Raw genomic sequence first — 17,701 nt, forward strand, 5'->3', positions numbered from 1 at the left:
CTATCATACATTCTCGAGTCATATCCACATTGCTTTTTAGCATATACACCCGCCTCCATCAGCCAAACACGAACAGAAGAGCAGAGAATATCCCCAAAAGATATCGTAAACGCCAGAACACCACAGAATGCATCTAATATACACTGTAGATCTTCACAGGGCTGAGGGAGCATAAGAGCATCACTGCTTGGCGCCCGCCGCAGCCCCCGCAGCATCACCCTGAGGAACACCCGTTGCAACAGCTCTCTCCTCCGCCCAGATCTTTTCTATCCGCCTCCTCTTCTCCCTCGCATCATCACGATTGCGCTTGGCGCGCTCGTACCGCTCACCCGCTAGACACTTGTTCACGTCCCGTTTGATATCGTTGCAATTTCCGAGCGCTTTGTGGAGGAAGCCTTTTGCGTGGCATTCGTCAAGAGCGGTCATAATATCCTCGCAGTCTAGAGATTAGGGTTAGCGCAACAAGCTCGAGAAGTTCGGGGGCGGCGGGAGGGGAAAGAGGGAAAGTACTGATATTGTAGGCGGTGTGGAGGTGAGAATGCATTTTGATGGTTGTCTGGGAGTTTTCCTGCTTCAATTGGATTTCCGAAAATTGGTTTGATGGACAATGAAGGATTCAATTGGCAACTTTGACTCGGAGCTTATGAGATTGCTATCCGGAGAAGGGAATCCCAATCGCACGATATACAAAGCGGTGATTGAGACGGTGAGAAATTCTGCGGGACAAAAAACGGTCCCTCGCCAAAAAAAAAAAAATCTACGGAATATGATCTTTTACAAGCAGGAGGGGTGATTTGAGACGAGAATTTCACCTTTTGAAGGAAGTTTGTTTCCGCTGAAATTCTTACGGGCCGATTTTATTTGTCTCTGATACTTTGGTTTTTCTCGAGAATTTCTTTTTCTTTTTCTTTTTTCCCATATTTGTGACGATACCATGTCTTCAATGATCACCACCTCCGCTTGGGTGCGACGCGGTGTCGCAGCTCAATTTCCAACGAAATATGACATCGACGAGAAGGAGATGGAACGGATATCCAAGCTTGCGCGGATGCAGCTCGAGGACGCTCGGGAGGATCTGAGTGCTGCACAAGAACGAGGAGATGGTGCCGATGAGAAGGACGCCGATGCGATGGAGGAGGACGAGAAGGAAGAGAAAGAAGACAAGAAGGATGCGTCAAAGAAGAGCTTGTAAGCCTATCTTTGGATCAAAAGTTGAGCTTTGGAATTACATTCTCACCGCGTTGAGTAGTAACGACGATGATGACCTAAAAGAATACGACCTCGACCACTATGACAGCGACGAGGTGGACGAGGACGGCGAGAAAGTTACCATGTTCGGCAATGTGAAGTCATTGGCTTACCACGAGCCCAACGAGGAGGATCCCTACCTGGTTGTTCCGGAGGAAGAGGAAGATGAGGAGCGAGAGGAGCTGCAGATTCTTCCTACAGATAACCTGCTGCTGGCAGGTAAGGTTGAGGATGAGGTGGCTCACCTCGAGGTCTATGTTTACGAAGACGAGGCGGATAACCTCTATGTGCACCATGATATTATGCTGCCTGCCATTCCGCTGTGCTTGGAATGGTTGGACTTTCCCGTTGGAAAATCCGGTGAGGACGCCTCCGCGACAGGAAACTTTGTTGCTGTCGGAACTATGGAGCCCGATATCGAGGTCTGGGACTTGGATGTCGTCGACTCCATGTACCCGAATGCGATCCTCGGCCAGGGCGGTGCAGACGACGTCAAGAAGGCCAAGAAGAAGAAGAAGAGCAAGGCGAACGACGAGTTTCATGTTGACTCAATCCTCGCACTCTCCGCAAACCGTCAACATCGCAATCTCCTTGCATCCGGTTCCGCTGACCGAACCGTTAAGCTTTGGGATCTGAACACTGCCAAGGCCGCAAAATCGTACAGCCACCATACAGACAAGGTATGCTCTCTAGATTGGCACCCGAAGGAATCCACCGTCCTCCTCAGCGGTAGTTACGACCGCACCATAGTCGCCGCGGACATGCGCGCTCCCGACTCCAAGGCCCGCTGGGGCGTTGACGCCGATGTCGAGACCGTCCGTTGGGATGTGCACGACCCTAATTTCTTCTACGTGACCACCGACGCCGGTATGGTCTACCGGTACGACATCCGCAACGTACCCGCCACACCCAAGGACTCCAAGCCCGTCTGGTCCCTGCAAGCCCACGACTCTTCCGTCTCCTCCTTCGACATTAATCCCGCCATTCCCGGTTTCCTGGCTACCGGCTCCACGGACAAACAAGTGAAGCTGTGGAACGTGGAGAATGACAAGCCCAGTATGGTTGTTTCCCGGAAACTCGAAGTCGGCAAGGTCTTCTCGACGACTTTTGCGCCGGATAACGAGGTCGGCTTCCGGCTGGCTGTTGCAGGAAGTAAGGGAGCCGTACAAATTTGGGACACTTCGACTAATGCAGCTGTGCGTCGGGCTTTCGTTTCGCGCATGCCCTCGCTTCAGGGTGAAGTTCAGGAACGCATGGTCGGTATGCAGCCTGATCGGGATGAGTCTGAGGATGAGGGTGTCCCGGAGACTGGTGCTGGAGGAGGCCAGGATGGATGGGAGTCGATGGATGAAGATTAAATGGTGGACAGACTTGTATGTGAGTCTTCGAAGGTTACATAGAATCCTGGATGATTTCTGTATAGCGTACACTATTCGTTTATAGCAGCATTCAATGAAAAGTTAAGATACCCATCGTTCATGCAGTATTTCTGGCTACTAGGATTTCCAAACCTTACATCACGAACGGCTATAATTTGATATGTTTCAGTCATTCAGTGTCGAATTTGTATCCATGAGCCTTGTATTCACGATCTGCAGTACCGGATACCCTGTGCGGGTAATGCTATTACTCCGGAGTATGGCCGAGAATCCTGCATTTGTATCAACGTCAATACGGAGTAACGTAGTCAACTTCAAAGTTCACAGTACTAAGTATGGACCTTTATTAGAGATTCAACAATAGTGTTGTGATATTAAGAGAGGCGCGGGCGTGTCCGGCTGGATGTATCGTGCTTATCATCAATCATCAACCACTCAAGAAACCGTGGCCGCGCTCGACGCAGGGGATCGTCCGGTGGCCGAGGACTTGAGAAGCACGGATATTGGACCCGCGCGCTGGGCGTATCACCGGCAATTCTTTCGCCTGCATGAACCATTTGCTAGATGCGTTGTTCCTACATCTCGTTGAGCGCTAGACAAAGTCTCAGCAGTCAGAGCAGTCAGCACTTTCCCAATCCTCATAGTGTAGCCGGACAATCGGTGGGTACTTAGGGCTGCCCCACGAGTGGGGGAGCAGCCTTGTGAATTTGTGATTGTCTAGCCAACGTTGACAATTAGGACAGCGAATTCGTGTCCAGCCAACACAGCAGGCGCCCAAACAGTTCATCACCTATTGTGCAATCTGTGGTGTGCGCGACTGCTGAGCGCAAATACGGCGCCAAAAGTATATGACCCCTCACAGACGCCATGTAGCCGAGAACTCAATCCTTCCCTCGCAAATGTAACCTTCAAGGAGTTTAGGTTATCGTTCTGAGACGTCTAGGCACGAAATCGCTGTTTCATCTCCACCACCTGAAGCAGATGGGCGTTTCTAGAGGCCCGCCGCTTTCCCGTTCCTGGAGCCAAAATGAGCCGGCGCGAGTGCAAGCATGACTAGTCTGCGAAGTGACTGGTTAAAATTGATTGATGCGAATTACTCGTCCGGCAGAAGGGCGCCAATCAGCTGTTATCCCCCACGTTGGCCATTCAAACCTCAAGAGACGTCACACTTTTGCTCAGGCGACCGACTGACTCCTCGAGGAGTCGAGGGTCGATCGGACCTAGCGAGTGTAACAGCTGGATTAGGTCTTTCCACCTACTTCGACGGGATCAGATGGATGTGTCGTCTGGTCATCGTTATCGGAAGATGCGGTAATGCGATTTCTTTGTTGCTGTAAAAATGGGACTATGGAAGGGTCAGTCAGCCTTAAGCGTGGTTGGAAACCGTGGGCTGCAAACAGGTGTCTACCGTGGTTCGAACTGAAAAGAGTTTTCTAAATTGGCCTCACTGCATTCAGACCCTTGGAATTGGGTTCGGAGCTGGGACGGGCGTTTGGAAGAGAGTGAAAGACGACGGGAGCTGCTGGCGGAGCCAAAGATAGCCTGAGTGGCCCGACCAGAGGCTAGAAGTCCCTCTCCGTCGCCTCCTTCGCTTCCATTTCGCCTTCTGTGTCTGCCCTTCCTACTTCTTTCTTTCCCTGGATTCCCTCCATCTCTCCTTTCCCATTCTCCAGTCCCTAATCAGTCTGTCCTAGATACCTTCCTTTCTCTAGGCCCTGGCTTTGAGGCCTTATATTCACTTCTTCTTCCTTCCTTCTGGCGAGTCCTGGTTGTCCGCCACGATCTTCATTGTACAATCTTCCGCTGCTGCAGCAACTCGACACCCCTTGAGTCAGGCAGCCCACTGTCCTCGGAGGCGCCTACCAAATCTTCATCGCTTCTCTTCTGCTGTGCAAAAGGGAACTAAGAAATTGTCTTCCTACGCTCATTCACGCACTCACCGTCAAAAGCGATTTCGTCCACATACAAATTGGATAACGGATAACCGTTAATCGATCTTCCATTCCTTGCGATTCTCCACATCCGCGATCGTCCGCCATACATTCTTGTCTTCCCCGCTAAAGGAAAGGTCTATACAAAAGCCTCGCAAACGATTCAAACCCTTTTTTTTTTCTATAAAAAAAAAAAACACGGAAATAGACAACAAGCGACCAGGATCCAATTGATCAATTCACCCGCTGTAGGGCTGTTCGATTTTGACGTACTAACATCTCTCAAGTCAACGAAGTGACCTCATCTATCGCAAAGCCACTATGTCAGGAATTGCTCGAGCATTTACCAAACGCTCTAAGCGTGTGGAGGTGTCTGCGCCGATGCCTTATCGTGAGGGTCAGCCCAAGTATTCCGCCGGAACAATTAAAAGAGGCAAGATCTCTGGGCCAGTGCAGCTCCTGTCCACGACCAACATGCTCGCCTACAACGCTCCAGACCTTCATTCGGCATCTTCGTCGTCCACTTCGTCTTTGTCGCCCGATGATTCGGAACATTCGTTCAACCAATACGGCTTCCCGTCGCCAACGACCTCACCTGAAGACTCTCCCATCGAGCCTAATCCGCTCTCGGGCTACTTTCCCAAGCGCTCTGCAACTGTGACGAGCCATCCGCGATCTTCTACATCCACCACCTCTTCCGGCGAAGCTCCAATGATCCCCAGGCGCGCGCTTTCCCACACCAAGCGCAATCACCAAGAATTAGCTCGTCAGCGTTCCGTGTCGCGCATGTCTCCTCCCCCGCTACAGGCGCCCACCAGCAACCCACCAGCTCGGCCTGCGTATGATAACTACAACGCAGAGCCGCATCCATTCGGCAAAGAACTGGAGCAAGTCAACGAAGTTGTTGAAGAGTTCGGTGGTGCACCGTTGTTTGATGAGGAAGAGCGACTTCTGCACAGTAAGGGGCTAAAAAAGTACTCGGTGGACGACTATCTTGTGGAAATTGAGGATCTTTATGGAAGTATCTTCAACGATCGGCTGGGCCCGATAGCTTCTACGGCATGGCTTTGATCTACCGAAGCCTACGTCTCTTTCCGACCGAGGCTCATTATCACGACCAACTATTTTCGCTCTCTCACGACCTGTCGCTTATGCTTTCGATTCCCCTTCGCTATATACCACGAGAATATTGCTACGATACAATATCTCTTCCCCGATTTTCTACTTCATGTTACATTTTCCTGCATACAATATGGTTATTGTAAACTGTTGCTTTCTGAACGATCCGAGATGAGGAAGTATGTTCTAGTTTCAATGAATGTAAAGAAAATGCTCAGAATTTATGTTTCTCCGCCGTAGTAAAGCCAAATATAACCAAAGCCGGCAAATGTAGACATTTCGCGTTCAAACACGCGTTGGTCACGGGCCTCATTGATGCCTCAGGCTCCGAATACTGCCCCACAGAAAAAATTCGAGAGAGTCCACTTTCGATCTCTCCGCTTTGACATTCAACATCCATCTCGCTCCCTTTCTTTGCTTTTCTATTTCTATCCAAAAGTTTGTCTTTTTTGATCTAAGCAAAGGAGTTGATTGCGTCGAGCCCTCAAGTGTGATGGACTGTCTTCTGAACTCCCTTCCAGAACATCTCCTTTCCCCAAACCCTTAATCTTTGTCGCCAGCGGTGTCGTGTGCTTGGCTTCCTTTTTGTTTGACCTAAAAAGTGCTTCATACGACGCAGTTGCGGGCACTGCGTCGGTTTTTCCAAAAGTTTAGATACGATTCACGGTGTCAATACCCATGGTCTCCCTCGCCAGCGCCTCGCGCGGCCCAGCGAAGGGACTTCACACGCCTTCAAAAATGATAGCTACTTCGTCACCAGTGCCGATCCTGAAAAACCCGAGAACACCGAATTCAATAGCCGGGGTAAAACACAGGATGGAGGAAATAGACCTTTACCTCTCTCCGACGTCTTCTGTCGTATCCGATCCTGAGGCGCTGCCTAGTCCGCGGAAGAAGACAAGGGTGCAATTCGACGAAGATGTGGAAATGCGGGAAATCCCATACAACGATAAGAGACAAAGCGATGGGAATGGACAAACAGACAAGAGCGCGGCCGTGGTACGAGAGGAGGTGCGGCGGGCCATCCAACGGCATGTCTGTGGCGCCGATAGCGAGGCCTATGACCGCGTTAAGGAGATTTTTGCCATCAACCCCCGACGGCGGGATGCTAACGGCATGCCGCCATCAAATGTACCTACACATAATACACTGAAGCATCACCTTATGGGTCTTCTATCAAATGTGGCAGCTTTGGATCGCAGCTGCAACGGATTGGTGCAGGCTGTGCTCAACAGCGAGTGGCTTGGACGGGATGAGTCGTATATCAAGCTGTATATCCGTTTTTTGGGCAATCTTGCGGCTGCCCAAGGAAGTTATCTGGGGTCTGTGCTGAAGATGTTGACGAACTACATGGGTGAACTTCCCAAGGGTGTTGGAAGACTACCAGGATATCCTCATGTGCACCCCGCTGATGTTTACACTCGCGTTCATATGGCTCTGCGTCACGTCATGCAGCTGGTTCCTTCTGGCAGCGGGTCACTTTCGCCGATTATTGCATCTCAATTTCCCTTTGATACAGACTCAGCCAAGTCCAACATTGCCTATACCCAGAACCTGATCCGAGTTATTGGCTATACACCCGAACTCCAAGCCGACATTCTCGCTCTCATAAGCGAGAAGCTGGTCAAGATCGATGTTCAGATCCAGGTGGACATGGAGGACCTCGAAGACGAAGAGGGCGAGGACGTCTTGCATGACATCTCGCCGGAAAGTGTCATGTTCGCCGAGGATCTAGATGATGACGACGATGACAACGCTTCAGTCATGAGCGATGACTCTATTGAGCCAGAGTCTCGAAGATTGAAGACCATCAAGGAGAACATCCTCAAACTAGACGGCATGATTGACACACTTTTCGAATACTACGCACCACCCTTCACATCGGGCACTCTTGACGACAAGGAAAACGCCCTCGACCTCCTCCTCAGCCACTTCCAAACCATCATCCTCCCCACCTACCGCTCCCGCCACTCCCAATTTCTCCTCTTCCACTTCTCACAATCCTCCCCCGTCCTCGTCGACCGCTTCGCCGCCACCTGCGTCAACCTCATCTTCAACAAGGCACAGCCCGCCATCCTGCGCCAATCCGCCGCCGCCTACCTCGCGAGCTTCGTCGCCCGAGGCGCTCACATCTCCGGCGAAGTCGTCCGCGACGTCTTCGACCTCCTAAGCACCCACCTTAACACCCTCCGCCTCGACTACGAACCCTCCTGCCGCGGCCCCGATCTCCGCCGCTTCGGTCCCTTCTATTCCACTGCTCAAGCTCTCCTCTACATTTTCTGCTTCCGCTGGCGCGACCTCACAACCGCCGCCTTCGACGGCGACACACCCGAGCAAATCGACGACCTCGAACCAGAAGACATCTCCTTCCCGCCCTCCGTCAAAGAAACCCTCCACAAAGCTATTCTCTCCAAACTGAACCCGCTCAAGGTCTGCTCCCCGGCCATTGTCTCCCAATTCGCCCGCATGTCCCAACACCTCAATTTCATCTACGTCTTCTCCATCCTGGAGACAAACAAACGTCTTCGTATGTCTACATACCGCAATATCGCCGCCCTCGCGGATCCCCGGTTCAGCCAGGTTGAGCGCGAGACAAGGGCAGGCGATGACATGGGGTATCAGCTGGACGCATATTTCCCTTTCGACCCTTACCAACTACCGCGGAGCCAGCGGTGGCTGGAGGGCGACTACGTCCACTGGCGCGGGATACCGGGGCTAGATGACCCTGAGGAAGGTGATGATAGTGATCTCGATGAGGAGGATGCTGATGATGACGACTTGAGTGATGAGACTGAGACGGATCGTGAATGAATTGGCTTTGAGATATAACTGAAGTATATGTATATGTCGCTGTGCTTGGCGTGTTCTGTTTATGAGCGGACTTTATTTTTTGAAGTGTGTTGAAATCATTGGAAATTATATCTTATGATGTTATATGAATCTCTTGTCTACTTATTCTCCATATTTTTGATAATGGGCTGAAATGGATCCTTCAGTCTTTACCACCTTAACGACCTTAATTTGACGATCTACGAAACGAAATGGGAAATATATATAGTATTATAGCAACAGGAATTAAATGTGAGGCATAGTGGAGCCTATATGCCTAATATATACATATCTACTTACCTTGTCAAGAAGCCCCCCCTCAACGCTGGAACTTCAAGCCCAATAACCTTCCCACTAACTTTATCAATCACAGCTACGATCTTATCCAGACCAATTCCGCCATACGTCATCCAGTCCACCGTCTGCCACGACCCGCAATAATTCGTCGCAACTTTCTGACCAGGCAGGTCAGACACAATGTCGCCCCCGATCGGGATGATGTCGAGATTGATGCGCCATTGCTGGCGGATGAGTTGGACCTCGGGCTCGCTATCGTTGCAGCGGCGGGTATAGGGTTTGTGGTGTGTACTTGAGCTTAGACCAGCAAGGATTGCGGACGCTTCAGCTGCTGGGACTGGTATCTCGAGGTCCGTTGGATAGATGCGTAGTTCCTCAGGCAAGATTCCGAATCCGAGCGCAAGATACTCTGTGTCCCAGATCGTTTTGATGGCGTTGATGATGGAGCTGTTGTCGCGCGTGTAGGAGGTGAGTTTGAGGCCAGGGCCGTCGTCAAGCTCTAGCTTGAGATCAATACTCGTGGCGCTGTAGTTGTGATCATGGGTCCTGTTTATAGACTTTGATGTCCAGGCTCCTGTCAGTCGGCGGCTCTGATACCTGACTTCTTCATCAACAGCTGGGACAAATGTTCCTAATGCAGCACGGTAAAGAATATCCATTGCGTCAACGGGGCCGGCGGTAAGAACGGCAATGCCGATGCCGTACTGATCAATAACGCCAATCTGGGCCATATACCCCATTGCACCGCCGGATTTGGCGTAGATGTCGACGGTGTGCACATAATCATGTGGAAGGAGATCTGTCGTGCGAAGAATCTCCCAGGGTCGGCCAACGAGGGTGTTAAGGGAGGATGTTGTGGACTGAGGTTTGAGCCATGCGCGGACATCAGCAGGGGTGTCGAGGATGCGTTTGTTTAGGATTGAACTGAGGAAGGCGCTTAGGTCGTTGGTCGTGGAGTAAAGACCGCCACCGCTGTTAGATTGTGTTAGCTACTCTGAAATGGAAAGAAGCCGGGTAAAGACATACGGAGCGTTGAAGCCGTAATCGCTACCCCAACCTGATATGCCGGGAGGAACTGCTGCTCGGTCTGTGTTTCCGGGAGACACGCCCGAGCTCTCGAGGCTTAGAGGGTTATAGATCGTTTCGTCTAGAAGTTGGGAGTAACTCTTGCCTGTATGGCTTTCGAGACAGAGTGCGAAGATGGTGAAGGAGAGCTGGGAGTAGACAGGGCGGGAGTTGAAGGGTACGATCTGTTCCTTTGAAAGCAGACCCTCAATAATTTCTGCAAATATCGTCAGCATCAATATCTTCTAGACTAATGTAATTCGACGTACGCTCTCTGGTGCAGCCATTGTTCAGCCCCAAGACTCCACATCCAGGGTATTGAGAGTCATCAAGATGCGGTAGTCCTAGACTCTCATGGAAGGAATTGAGGAAATAAAACTCGTAGAACGCTACTCGATCAGCACAAAAGCTCTTCTTCCAAGAGGGAATGGTCCAACCATTAGGGGGAATCCCAGCCAAGTGATCAGCCAGCATCTCCAACGTGATGTCCTCCCAGCCAATCTTCGACCTCTTTGACCGCAACTGCGGCAGGTAGTCCGTAACAGGAGTCCTCAAGTCCACACCAGACTTGAGCAGCATCAGGTCTGAAAAAACCTTCGAGACTGAGCCTATCATGTACTGTGTGTCTCCATCAACCTGAGAAACACCCTGCACATTATTTTTTCCCCGGTGGTGGTATTCCCAGAATGGCACCACGTTGTCTTCAACGCCGGAGGCACCGTATGGAGAGACGAGGGCCAAAGAGAAGGAAACATTCTCGACAGTCCAGCCGGCGCTGATCTCGCCTTGTATGGCGGCGTCGAGCTTCGCGGTGAGGTCCTTTCCTGCATCATGGATGTACTTCGAGTGGGCGAGGTCAGTTGGACGAGGGAGGAGGGGCCCGCCTGGGGGACAGCCAGAGTAAGATGGGTCAGCAATGAGCTCAGGTGCTAAGGGAAGCTGGGCAAACGAAGTTGCAAACAGGCATACGCAGGCCACGAAAGAAAGAAAATGCATTGTGTTTATGAGTGGTCTTTGCCGTGGGCTGTTGGACCATTGTCATTGTTCATTACTGCGGTATTTATATAGGTACTGCAGCGAAGGCCAATGATGCCTGATCATCCAGTACTTATTTGGCTGAGACTGTAGACGTCCGCTTTAGGCAAGTGTCGTATTTTCTTTCCAACGCCAAGTCTGGCGATCCCCAATTATAACCTGGACCAGAGGTCATCCAACTAACCCGACTACTATCGAATGATGATCGTAGAGAGTCCAGAAGATAGAGTTACTGCAACAGGAAGGTTTGGTCAGATACGATCGTATTTAGCGTGGAACTTAGCCCTAACCATGAAGCCTTGAGAGAGAAAGATCGACGATATAGAATGAATTCAGCCTTGCTGGAGTCTATACAATGCTTTCAAAGCCAGATTCTACCCAACGCCACGCCAATGTGCCTGCACGCAAGTCTATAAATAAAGTAATGATAACCATGAAACAAACCCGGCCCTTAGGGGAAGTCACATCCCGAAAATGTTCTTCATGTCAGCACAAGCATCTGCATAGAGCACGTTCACGGCCTTGGTATCGCGAAACGGATTTGCAGACTTATCCCAGGCATGGCGAGCTTTCTCAACCATCATCGCTCGCACATGCTTGCCAAGATCTTGCAGTCGGCGACAAAACAGTTGTCCCTCGTTCAGTAGCATATCCCATTCACACATGTAGAAATAGATGTCATTTGGAAGCCCTTCGCGTAAAGAATTGTCGGAGGCATAGACGGGAGAGGCATATGGCGACCGCCGGTCTTCAATGTTCGGAACGTAAGAGTTATCGAACAGACTGGTGAAGAACTCCGGAAGAGTCTTGTTGGGCATGATGCTCTCGGCTCGACGGTGTGCGCGAGATTCATTAAAGTCCAGAATAGGATACCAAGAGAAGATGGCGACAATCTGCAGGTCGCTTGCAGCGACCGCGAGGAGCTGATGGGTTGAGTCGGCTCGGCTCAGCCATTCTTGCGACGCCTGAGCTAGACGGTCCCGGAGCCGGAGTGGTACGGTAACAGCCAGATTTCCTCCGGCAGAAAAGCCACTGAGCGCAATTCGAGACACATCAAGCCCTAATTCCGATGCGTGGGTGGCTAAATATTGCAGAGCCGCAACGCCATCGTCAACGGCGGCGGGAAATGGGTGCTCGGGAGCGCGGCGATAACCAACACTAACGACCACAGCACCGACTTCGGTTAAGACGGACTGAGCCCATCGGGAGTCGTCTGACGGGGCTCCGAGCGTAAACCCGCCTCCGTGAAAGTTCATAAGCACGGGGAGGCGGCGGCCTTCCTTGCGGTTCTCGTGATACCCAGGCGGGCAGTAGAACTCCAGAACCACCTTTGAGCCTCCAGACGGAAACGAGCGGGAGAAGGACGGACTCGGAGGCCGCGGATGCGGGAGTTTATGAAAGACCATCCCCAAGCGCATCAAAACGCGCCAGAACCAGGCCTGGACATACAGCCACCAGCGAGAGGCCATGGCAGCGTGACCATTCAGCCCGAAAGTCCGACACGCAGAGGCAAAGAGGATGGATGAGATGATAGGCTGATAAGCAATGGGTGCAAGAACAGTCAACAAGCAGCTTCCGCTGAGTAACACGAGTGAGAAAGAAGGTAAAAACTTGGCCCTCGGAGATGAGGATTTGGAAAGGGAATGTGATGGCAAAATAGGGGAGAAAGCAAGAGAATAAGAGAGAGGATGACCGACCGGGTGAGTGAGCGTGAGGTGAGGCAAAAAGGTGAGGTGACAGGGCAGCGCAAGCCAAGAGGGCCGAGACTGCGGAGTCGTAGTATAATCGGAGGTATACCTCTGTCCTTCTCGCATTATCTAAGACTATGCACAACAGGGGAAGTGGATTTCTATTATTACTCTACCTATCCTATCGATGATGTCGAATTGTCGCAACAGTCCTTTCAATCACCCTTAACGGCCGGGAATGCGAGCCGGCCTGGTCTCTCTCTCTCCCTGGCACCGTGTGGATGACATCACTCTATCGTGCCCTGGATTTTACCCTGTGAAGACATCTATTCTCAAGGCTGAAAGCCATGTCTTGTCTCTTTATAAGCTCGGGCTCGAATCTTCAAGCATTATTTCTTTGAACCTTTTTTCCCCTGAATAGAACAAGAACAATAATCCGCGAGGTTGACTGACCAACGAACGACTAAAGGCTCACTAATCGCTTCCAAACCCTGACGCAGCCAGCTCTAAGTCCGTTCAGCCCCGGCTCGCATCCAGCCCCTCTTCGCCCTCTTGTTTTTATCCTTCTGCCTCCTTCTCAACTTCTACCCCTCCTTCGTCTCATGCTCTTTCTCAATCCTTAATCACACCATCCGCCAATATGTCCATCAAGCGGGCATTGTCCAAGATCAAGCCAAAGCTCGATGAGGCTTCCCTCCCCTCCCTCCCTCACTCCAAGGGTTCAACCTCCTCGGGCACTGCGTCACCCCGTCGCAACATTCTAAGTGGGTTCCTTCGTGATAAGGGATATGCCTCCTCTTCCGATGACGTCTCCGACGATTCCTTGCCTACCGGGGCGGGTGCGATGAGCAAGAACCAGCAGAAGCGCCTCGCTCGGCGTCAAAGGAAGAGCGAGCAGCGCTCTCGCATGAGTGAAGACATCAATTCATCCGAGTCCGAGCGTCGTCACAAAGAAGATCTCTCCAAAGCCATTCGTGAGGAAACCCCTGAAATGAGAGCGCGCTATGGCGACCTGCCTCTGCTACAATCGAGCGACCGAAAGGGAGAACAACGCTTGAATTTCGACCACATCACTGCGGATATGGTCGGGCAGCAGGTACTCTTTACTGCGAGACTGCATATCATACGTCGGATGAGCGCGAAGCTGGTTTTCTTGGTCTTCCGCCAGCAGCTTTCGACCTTCCAGGGTGTCCTTCATGAGGAACCCGGTGTCAAGTCCATTGCTATGGTTCAATGGGCTGAGCACTTGAAGACTGGCTGCATTGTTCGGGTTCGCGGAACTATCCAAGCCCCCGACGTCCCAGTGTTGGGCTGCTCTATTCACGATGTGGAGCTGTCTATTGATGAGGTCCACCTTGTCGTGCGGCGTGAGGACCCCGTACCTTTCAGTGTTTACGAGGCAGAAATCCGCACGGCTGAGGAGGATCTGGCCGAGGGTCGTCGCAGTCATATCTCGGACCGTACCCGTCTCACAAACCGTCTGCTCGACTTGCGCACACCCACCTCCCAATCTATCTTCCGAGTTCAGTCCGCCGTGAGCAACTTGTTCCGAACATCCCTCGATGAGCGCAGTTTCATCGAAATCCACACCCCGAAGCTGCAGGGAGCCGCAACTGAGTCTGGATCCAGTGTCTTTGGGGTTAACTACTTCGGCCGTGACGCTTTCCTGGCACAGTCTCCCCAGCTTGCTAAACAAATGGCTATTGCGGCGGACTTTGGCCGTGTGTATGAGATCGGAGCTGTGTTCCGCGCAGAGAACTCTAACACCCACCGTCACCTGACTGAGTATACCGGCCTTGATCTTGAAATGTCAATTGAGGAACACTACCATGAGATGCTGGAGGTGCTCGATGCTACAATCAAGAACATTTTGAAGGGCATCTACACACGCTTCCGTCGCGAGGTTGAGATTATTAAACATCAATTCCCCTCCGAAGACCTCGTTTGGCTTGACGAGACACCCATTATCCGCTTCACGGATGGTATAAAGATGCTCAACGAGTCGGGATGGCGGGACGATGAGGGCAAAGAATTGCCTGAAGATCAGGACCTGGGTACCAGAGACGAGATCCGTTTGGGCGAACTGGTCAAGGAAAAGTACGGCACAGACTACTACGTTCTGGACAAGTTCCCTGTGGGAGCTCGCCCCTTCTATGCGATGCCTGACCCGGATGACCATCGCTTCACAAATTCTTTCGATATGTTCATCCGTGGCCAAGAGATCGTCTCTGGTGGTCAGCGTATTCATGACCCGCACATGCTGGAGGAGAACATGCGGCGCGTGGGTATCAACCCGGATACAATGGAGGAATACATGGAAGGCTTCCGCTGGGGTGCACCTCCTCACGCTGGCGCTGGTATCGGTCTGGAGCGAATGCTGATGCTCATTCTCAAGCTGGGCAATATCCGCCTCGCATCTCTCTTCCACCGCGATCCTAAGAGCTTCCCCGCCAAACCTCCTGTTCTGCAGCTGCGTCACCCCGAATCATCGACCATTGATCCACCTTGGGTTCAAGAGAAGAGGGGCGCCGTGGCCACCAGCGAGAGTGAACTGCAGCCCATGGAGCACCTAATCGCTAATTACGGTGATGCTACATCTACATCTTGGGGTGATGAGCGCTTCAAGATCTGGCGTGACATGGCTACTGGTGCTGCTATCTCATACGTCATCAGCAGCAACAACTATGTCGTGATACCTGGAAATCCCTTGTGCGACGAGAGGCAGTATGGCCGGATCATCTCTCAATTCCTACAGTGGCTACGCCGTGAAACCAAGTACAAGCCAATCTGGCTCCTGTGTTCCCCTGAGGTTGAGACTGTTCTCGGCGAGAAGCTCGGCTGGCGTAGCTTGTCTTGCATTGCTGAAGAACGAATTGAGCCCGCTCGCAACCAGCAGGCTATGGACGGCGAGCTTGCCCGCAAGATTCGCCGCACGGAGAACGAAGGTATTAAGATTGTGGCGCAGAACTATGGCGAGATGGTGCCTGACAGCGTCCGTGAAGCTATCGACAAGCGCATCGAGGACTGGAAGAACAACCGCAAGGGTACACAGGTGCATCTTTCCGAGATTCACCCATGGCGCGACCACGAACACCGCTGGTACTTCTACGCGGTCGACAAAGAAGGCAATATTTGTGCCTTCGTAACCCTGGTCACCATCTCGCCAAGCTATGGCATGCAGGTCAAATACACATTTGACTTCCCTGGTTCTCCCAATGGTGTCATTGAATCCCTGATCACCCATGCCATCCAGTCCGCTGGCCGCACTGGTGTCAAGAAACTCACCTTCGGCGCTGGAGCAACCAACAATCTCCTCCCGGGCCACAACATGCACGGCACGAAGATGAAGATGCTCCAGCACACCTACGACGCCCTCGCGAAGCAGTTCCACCTCGTCCGCAAGAGTGAGTTCCGCGCGAAGCTCGGTGCTGTCGATGAACCGCTCTACATCGCCTACCCTCCCCATGGTCTCGGCCAGAGAGGTATCCGTGCTATCCTGCACTTCTTCGAAGATTAAGATTAACGGCCTAATCTAATACCCCGATTCCTTTTGTCTTGTGCACTACACCACCCCCCCTTGCTTTGCTTGAGATGATAGAGTGGTTGAATCGTTATCATGTTTATTTGCATTTCCCTGCCGTTTTCATCTTCAAATCTATTCCCCCTTTGTTAGTTGATCATGTTGTCTTGTTGCTGCTAATTGGATGATATGCTATGAACTACATACCCCAACTCACCTCTTTTATATCCCAAAGTCGCTATGAATAAATAATACACCGTGATGCCTGCATTCTACAAATGCTTTGCTCTCTTATGCCTTGGACTAGAATCATGACAGATGGTTGCTTAGGTCAATAGATAAAACAGATTGCACGTCGGTTCTTCTTTTCTGGCTTATACGTAGGACAACGCATATGCTTTGATGGCACCGTCATTGATTCTTCTTCCCTTCGGAGGTGTCCTTGCCATCCACAGAGTCCACCACCCTCGCAAACTGCACCGCAATCCACCTCGCGATTACAATTGCCACGCACGCAACAACGACAATATATCCCGCCGTCGGCACGAGACTCCGTGGAAAGACATTCGCTAAGAACGGATCAAGGATGATATCTGCCAGCACGGGCGGCACGTTCTCCATGAGCGTCTGGTTCAGCGAAAAGTAGTCCGCAGCCGCAGAGATGCGTAGAAACAGCACGGACTCAGGTGCAAGGTCTGCCTTTGTACCGGAAGAGGCATCGTGGCCGTCGTGCGTGCGTTTCGTATGCGCTGTTGCTTTCTCCGGAGAGGCATACTGGGTGATTGCCGAGCGGAGGGACGTATCGACTAGGGCTTCGGAGAGTGTATATGTTGTCAGATCAAATGATGTTGGTTGCTGTTGCAAGTCAGAGCTTTCATTAGCCCCCGTTCAAGGGAGATATCCATGTTCCAGGGTGTCAATGGGAAAAAAAAAACGTACAGTGGCCAACCAACAAATGCGCACTTCATACCGCTGTCCAGGAGCCAAGCTCTCAAGAAGATACCATGAGTCTGTGACGCGTAGGCTTTCCTCGGTGGGGAAGGAGGCATCGAGCTTTGTTCGGAGTGTGCCATCCCTGGGGGAGAGGCGCTGTAGGCCTAGGTAGTCGAAAGCTGATTCTGTTGCCGGGAGGGCGAGTGCGGTGGGGGCGACGAAGATGGTTTTCTCGACATTGGCGGAAACAAAGATAGCGGTAGAAATTGTTATGAGTAGGTGTAGGAAGAGCATTTTAATGGCGGTTACATGACTTCTCGTGGTTGTATGGTGGTCAGCTCATCATCATAGCTCGGAGGTACAGAGATGTGACCGAAGTTCAGTCAATGGCAATCAGAGGACTCATGAGAAACTGCTCCTAGAGTTAAGATATGGTTTTGGCAGATAACAGAAGAATTTCTGCATTGGAGATTAGACGTACCTGTAGATATGAATAATTCTAGCCTCGGTACAAAGTAGATGAAGCCAGTATAGATTGAGGCTGTTGAGCTCATTATGGTACACGTGACTTGTGATGCTGAATCAGCCTTCACCGCCAGAGCAGCGCGGGTCCGCAACAGCCAATAGGAAGAGGTAGCGTCGAACGCGACCCAAAAT

The 17,701-nt window shown here is 51.6% G+C and overlaps 8 protein-coding genes across 8 annotated transcripts; 4 read left to right on the forward strand and 4 right to left on the reverse strand.

Moving 5' to 3' along the window:
- Positions 1-52: 52 nt before the first annotated feature.
- On the reverse strand, positions 53-660 carry BJY04DRAFT_7455 (COX assembly mitochondrial protein). Its single transcript, XM_073720986.1, has 2 exons — positions 511-660; positions 53-440 (listed from the first exon to the last, which is right to left on the reverse strand). The coding sequence occupies exons 1-2, from the start codon at positions 542-544 to the stop codon at positions 181-183; spliced, it is 294 nt and encodes a 97-aa protein (XP_073574186.1). The 5' UTR covers positions 545-660; the 3' UTR covers positions 53-180.
- A 274-nt stretch (positions 661-934) lies between these two features.
- On the forward strand, positions 935-2,606 carry BJY04DRAFT_205865 (rRNA-processing protein PWP1; the record flags this gene model as incomplete). Its single annotated transcript, XM_073713643.1, has 2 exons — positions 935-1,188; positions 1,250-2,606. The coding sequence occupies 2 exons, from the start codon at positions 935-937 to the stop codon at positions 2,604-2,606; spliced, it is 1,611 nt and encodes a 536-aa protein (XP_073574187.1).
- Positions 2,607-4,422: 1,816 nt separating this feature from the next.
- BJY04DRAFT_7473 (uncharacterized protein) lies at positions 4,423-5,912 on the forward strand. The gene has a single exon (XM_073720989.1). It carries the CDS (start codon positions 4,880-4,882, stop codon positions 5,627-5,629), a length of 750 nt encoding a protein of 249 aa, XP_073574188.1. The 5' UTR covers positions 4,423-4,879; the 3' UTR covers positions 5,630-5,912.
- Positions 5,913-6,077: 165 nt separating this feature from the next.
- On the forward strand, positions 6,078-8,693 carry BJY04DRAFT_182347 (rDNA-binding RNA polymerase I transcriptional factor). Its single transcript, XM_073710321.1, has one exon. It carries the CDS (start codon positions 6,356-6,358, stop codon positions 8,486-8,488), a length of 2,133 nt encoding a protein of 710 aa, XP_073574189.1. The 5' UTR covers positions 6,078-6,355; the 3' UTR covers positions 8,489-8,693.
- A 109-nt stretch (positions 8,694-8,802) lies between these two features.
- BJY04DRAFT_225621 (serine hydrolase domain-containing protein) lies at positions 8,803-10,864 on the reverse strand (the record flags this gene model as incomplete). Its single annotated transcript, XM_073718243.1, has 4 exons — positions 8,803-9,775; positions 9,830-10,085; positions 10,138-10,257; positions 10,306-10,864. The coding sequence occupies 4 exons, from the start codon at positions 10,862-10,864 to the stop codon at positions 8,803-8,805; spliced, it is 1,908 nt and encodes a 635-aa protein (XP_073574190.1).
- An 11-nt stretch (positions 10,865-10,875) lies between these two features.
- On the reverse strand, positions 10,876-12,740 carry BJY04DRAFT_182350 (alpha/beta hydrolase). The gene has a single exon (XM_073710322.1). It carries the CDS (start codon positions 12,715-12,717, stop codon positions 11,365-11,367), a length of 1,353 nt encoding a protein of 450 aa, XP_073574191.1. The 5' UTR covers positions 12,718-12,740; the 3' UTR covers positions 10,876-11,364.
- A 234-nt stretch (positions 12,741-12,974) lies between these two features.
- On the forward strand, positions 12,975-16,440 carry erdS (aspartyl-tRNA synthetase, cytoplasmic). The gene has a single exon (XM_073721001.1). It carries the CDS (start codon positions 13,232-13,234, stop codon positions 16,106-16,108), a length of 2,877 nt encoding a protein of 958 aa, XP_073574192.1. The 5' UTR covers positions 12,975-13,231; the 3' UTR covers positions 16,109-16,440.
- Positions 16,316-17,547, reverse strand: BJY04DRAFT_7496 (uncharacterized protein). The gene is made up of 3 exons (XM_073721000.1): positions 17,526-17,547; positions 17,051-17,456; positions 16,316-16,966 (listed from the first exon to the last, which is right to left on the reverse strand). The coding sequence occupies exons 2-3, from the start codon at positions 17,336-17,338 to the stop codon at positions 16,523-16,525; spliced, it is 732 nt and encodes a 243-aa protein (XP_073574193.1). The 5' UTR covers positions 17,339-17,456; positions 17,526-17,547; the 3' UTR covers positions 16,316-16,522.
- Between the last annotated feature and the right edge of the window lie 154 nt (positions 17,548-17,701).

The sequence above is a fragment of the Aspergillus karnatakaensis genome, assembly GCF_047715665.1.
Source record: "Aspergillus karnatakaensis strain CBS 102800 unplaced genomic scaffold BJY04scaffold_10, whole genome shotgun sequence".
Lineage (NCBI taxonomy): Eukaryota > Fungi > Ascomycota > Eurotiomycetes > Eurotiales > Aspergillaceae > Aspergillus > Aspergillus karnatakaensis.

Excerpts from the sequence above, each read along its gene's own strand:
- BJY04DRAFT_7455 (XM_073720986.1), bottom strand. The coding sequence starts at position 544 with ATGCATTCTCACCTCCACACCGCCTACAATATCA. Across the intron at positions 441-510 it reads CCACACCGCCTACAATATCA|ACTGCGAGGATATTATGACC; the intron begins GTACTTTCCCTC and ends CCTAATCTCTAG.
- BJY04DRAFT_7473 (XM_073720989.1), top strand. The coding sequence starts at position 4,880 with ATGTCAGGAATTGCTCGAGCATTTACCAAACGCTCTAAGCGTGTGGAG.
- BJY04DRAFT_182347 (XM_073710321.1), top strand. The coding sequence starts at position 6,356 with ATGGTCTCCCTCGCCAGCGCCTCGCGCGGCCCAGCGAAGGGACTTCAC.
- BJY04DRAFT_182350 (XM_073710322.1), bottom strand. The coding sequence starts at position 12,717 with ATGCGAGAAGGACAGAGGTATACCTCCGATTATACTACGACTCCGCAG.
- erdS (XM_073721001.1), top strand. The coding sequence starts at position 13,232 with ATGTCCATCAAGCGGGCATTGTCCAAGATCAAGCCAAAGCTCGATGAG.
- BJY04DRAFT_7496 (XM_073721000.1), bottom strand. The coding sequence starts at position 17,338 with ATGCTCTTCCTACACCTACTCATAACAATTTCTACCGCTATCTTTGTT. Across the intron at positions 16,967-17,050 it reads GCATTTGTTGGTTGGCCACT|CAACCAACATCATTTGATCT; the intron begins GTACGTTTTTTT and ends GACTTGCAACAG.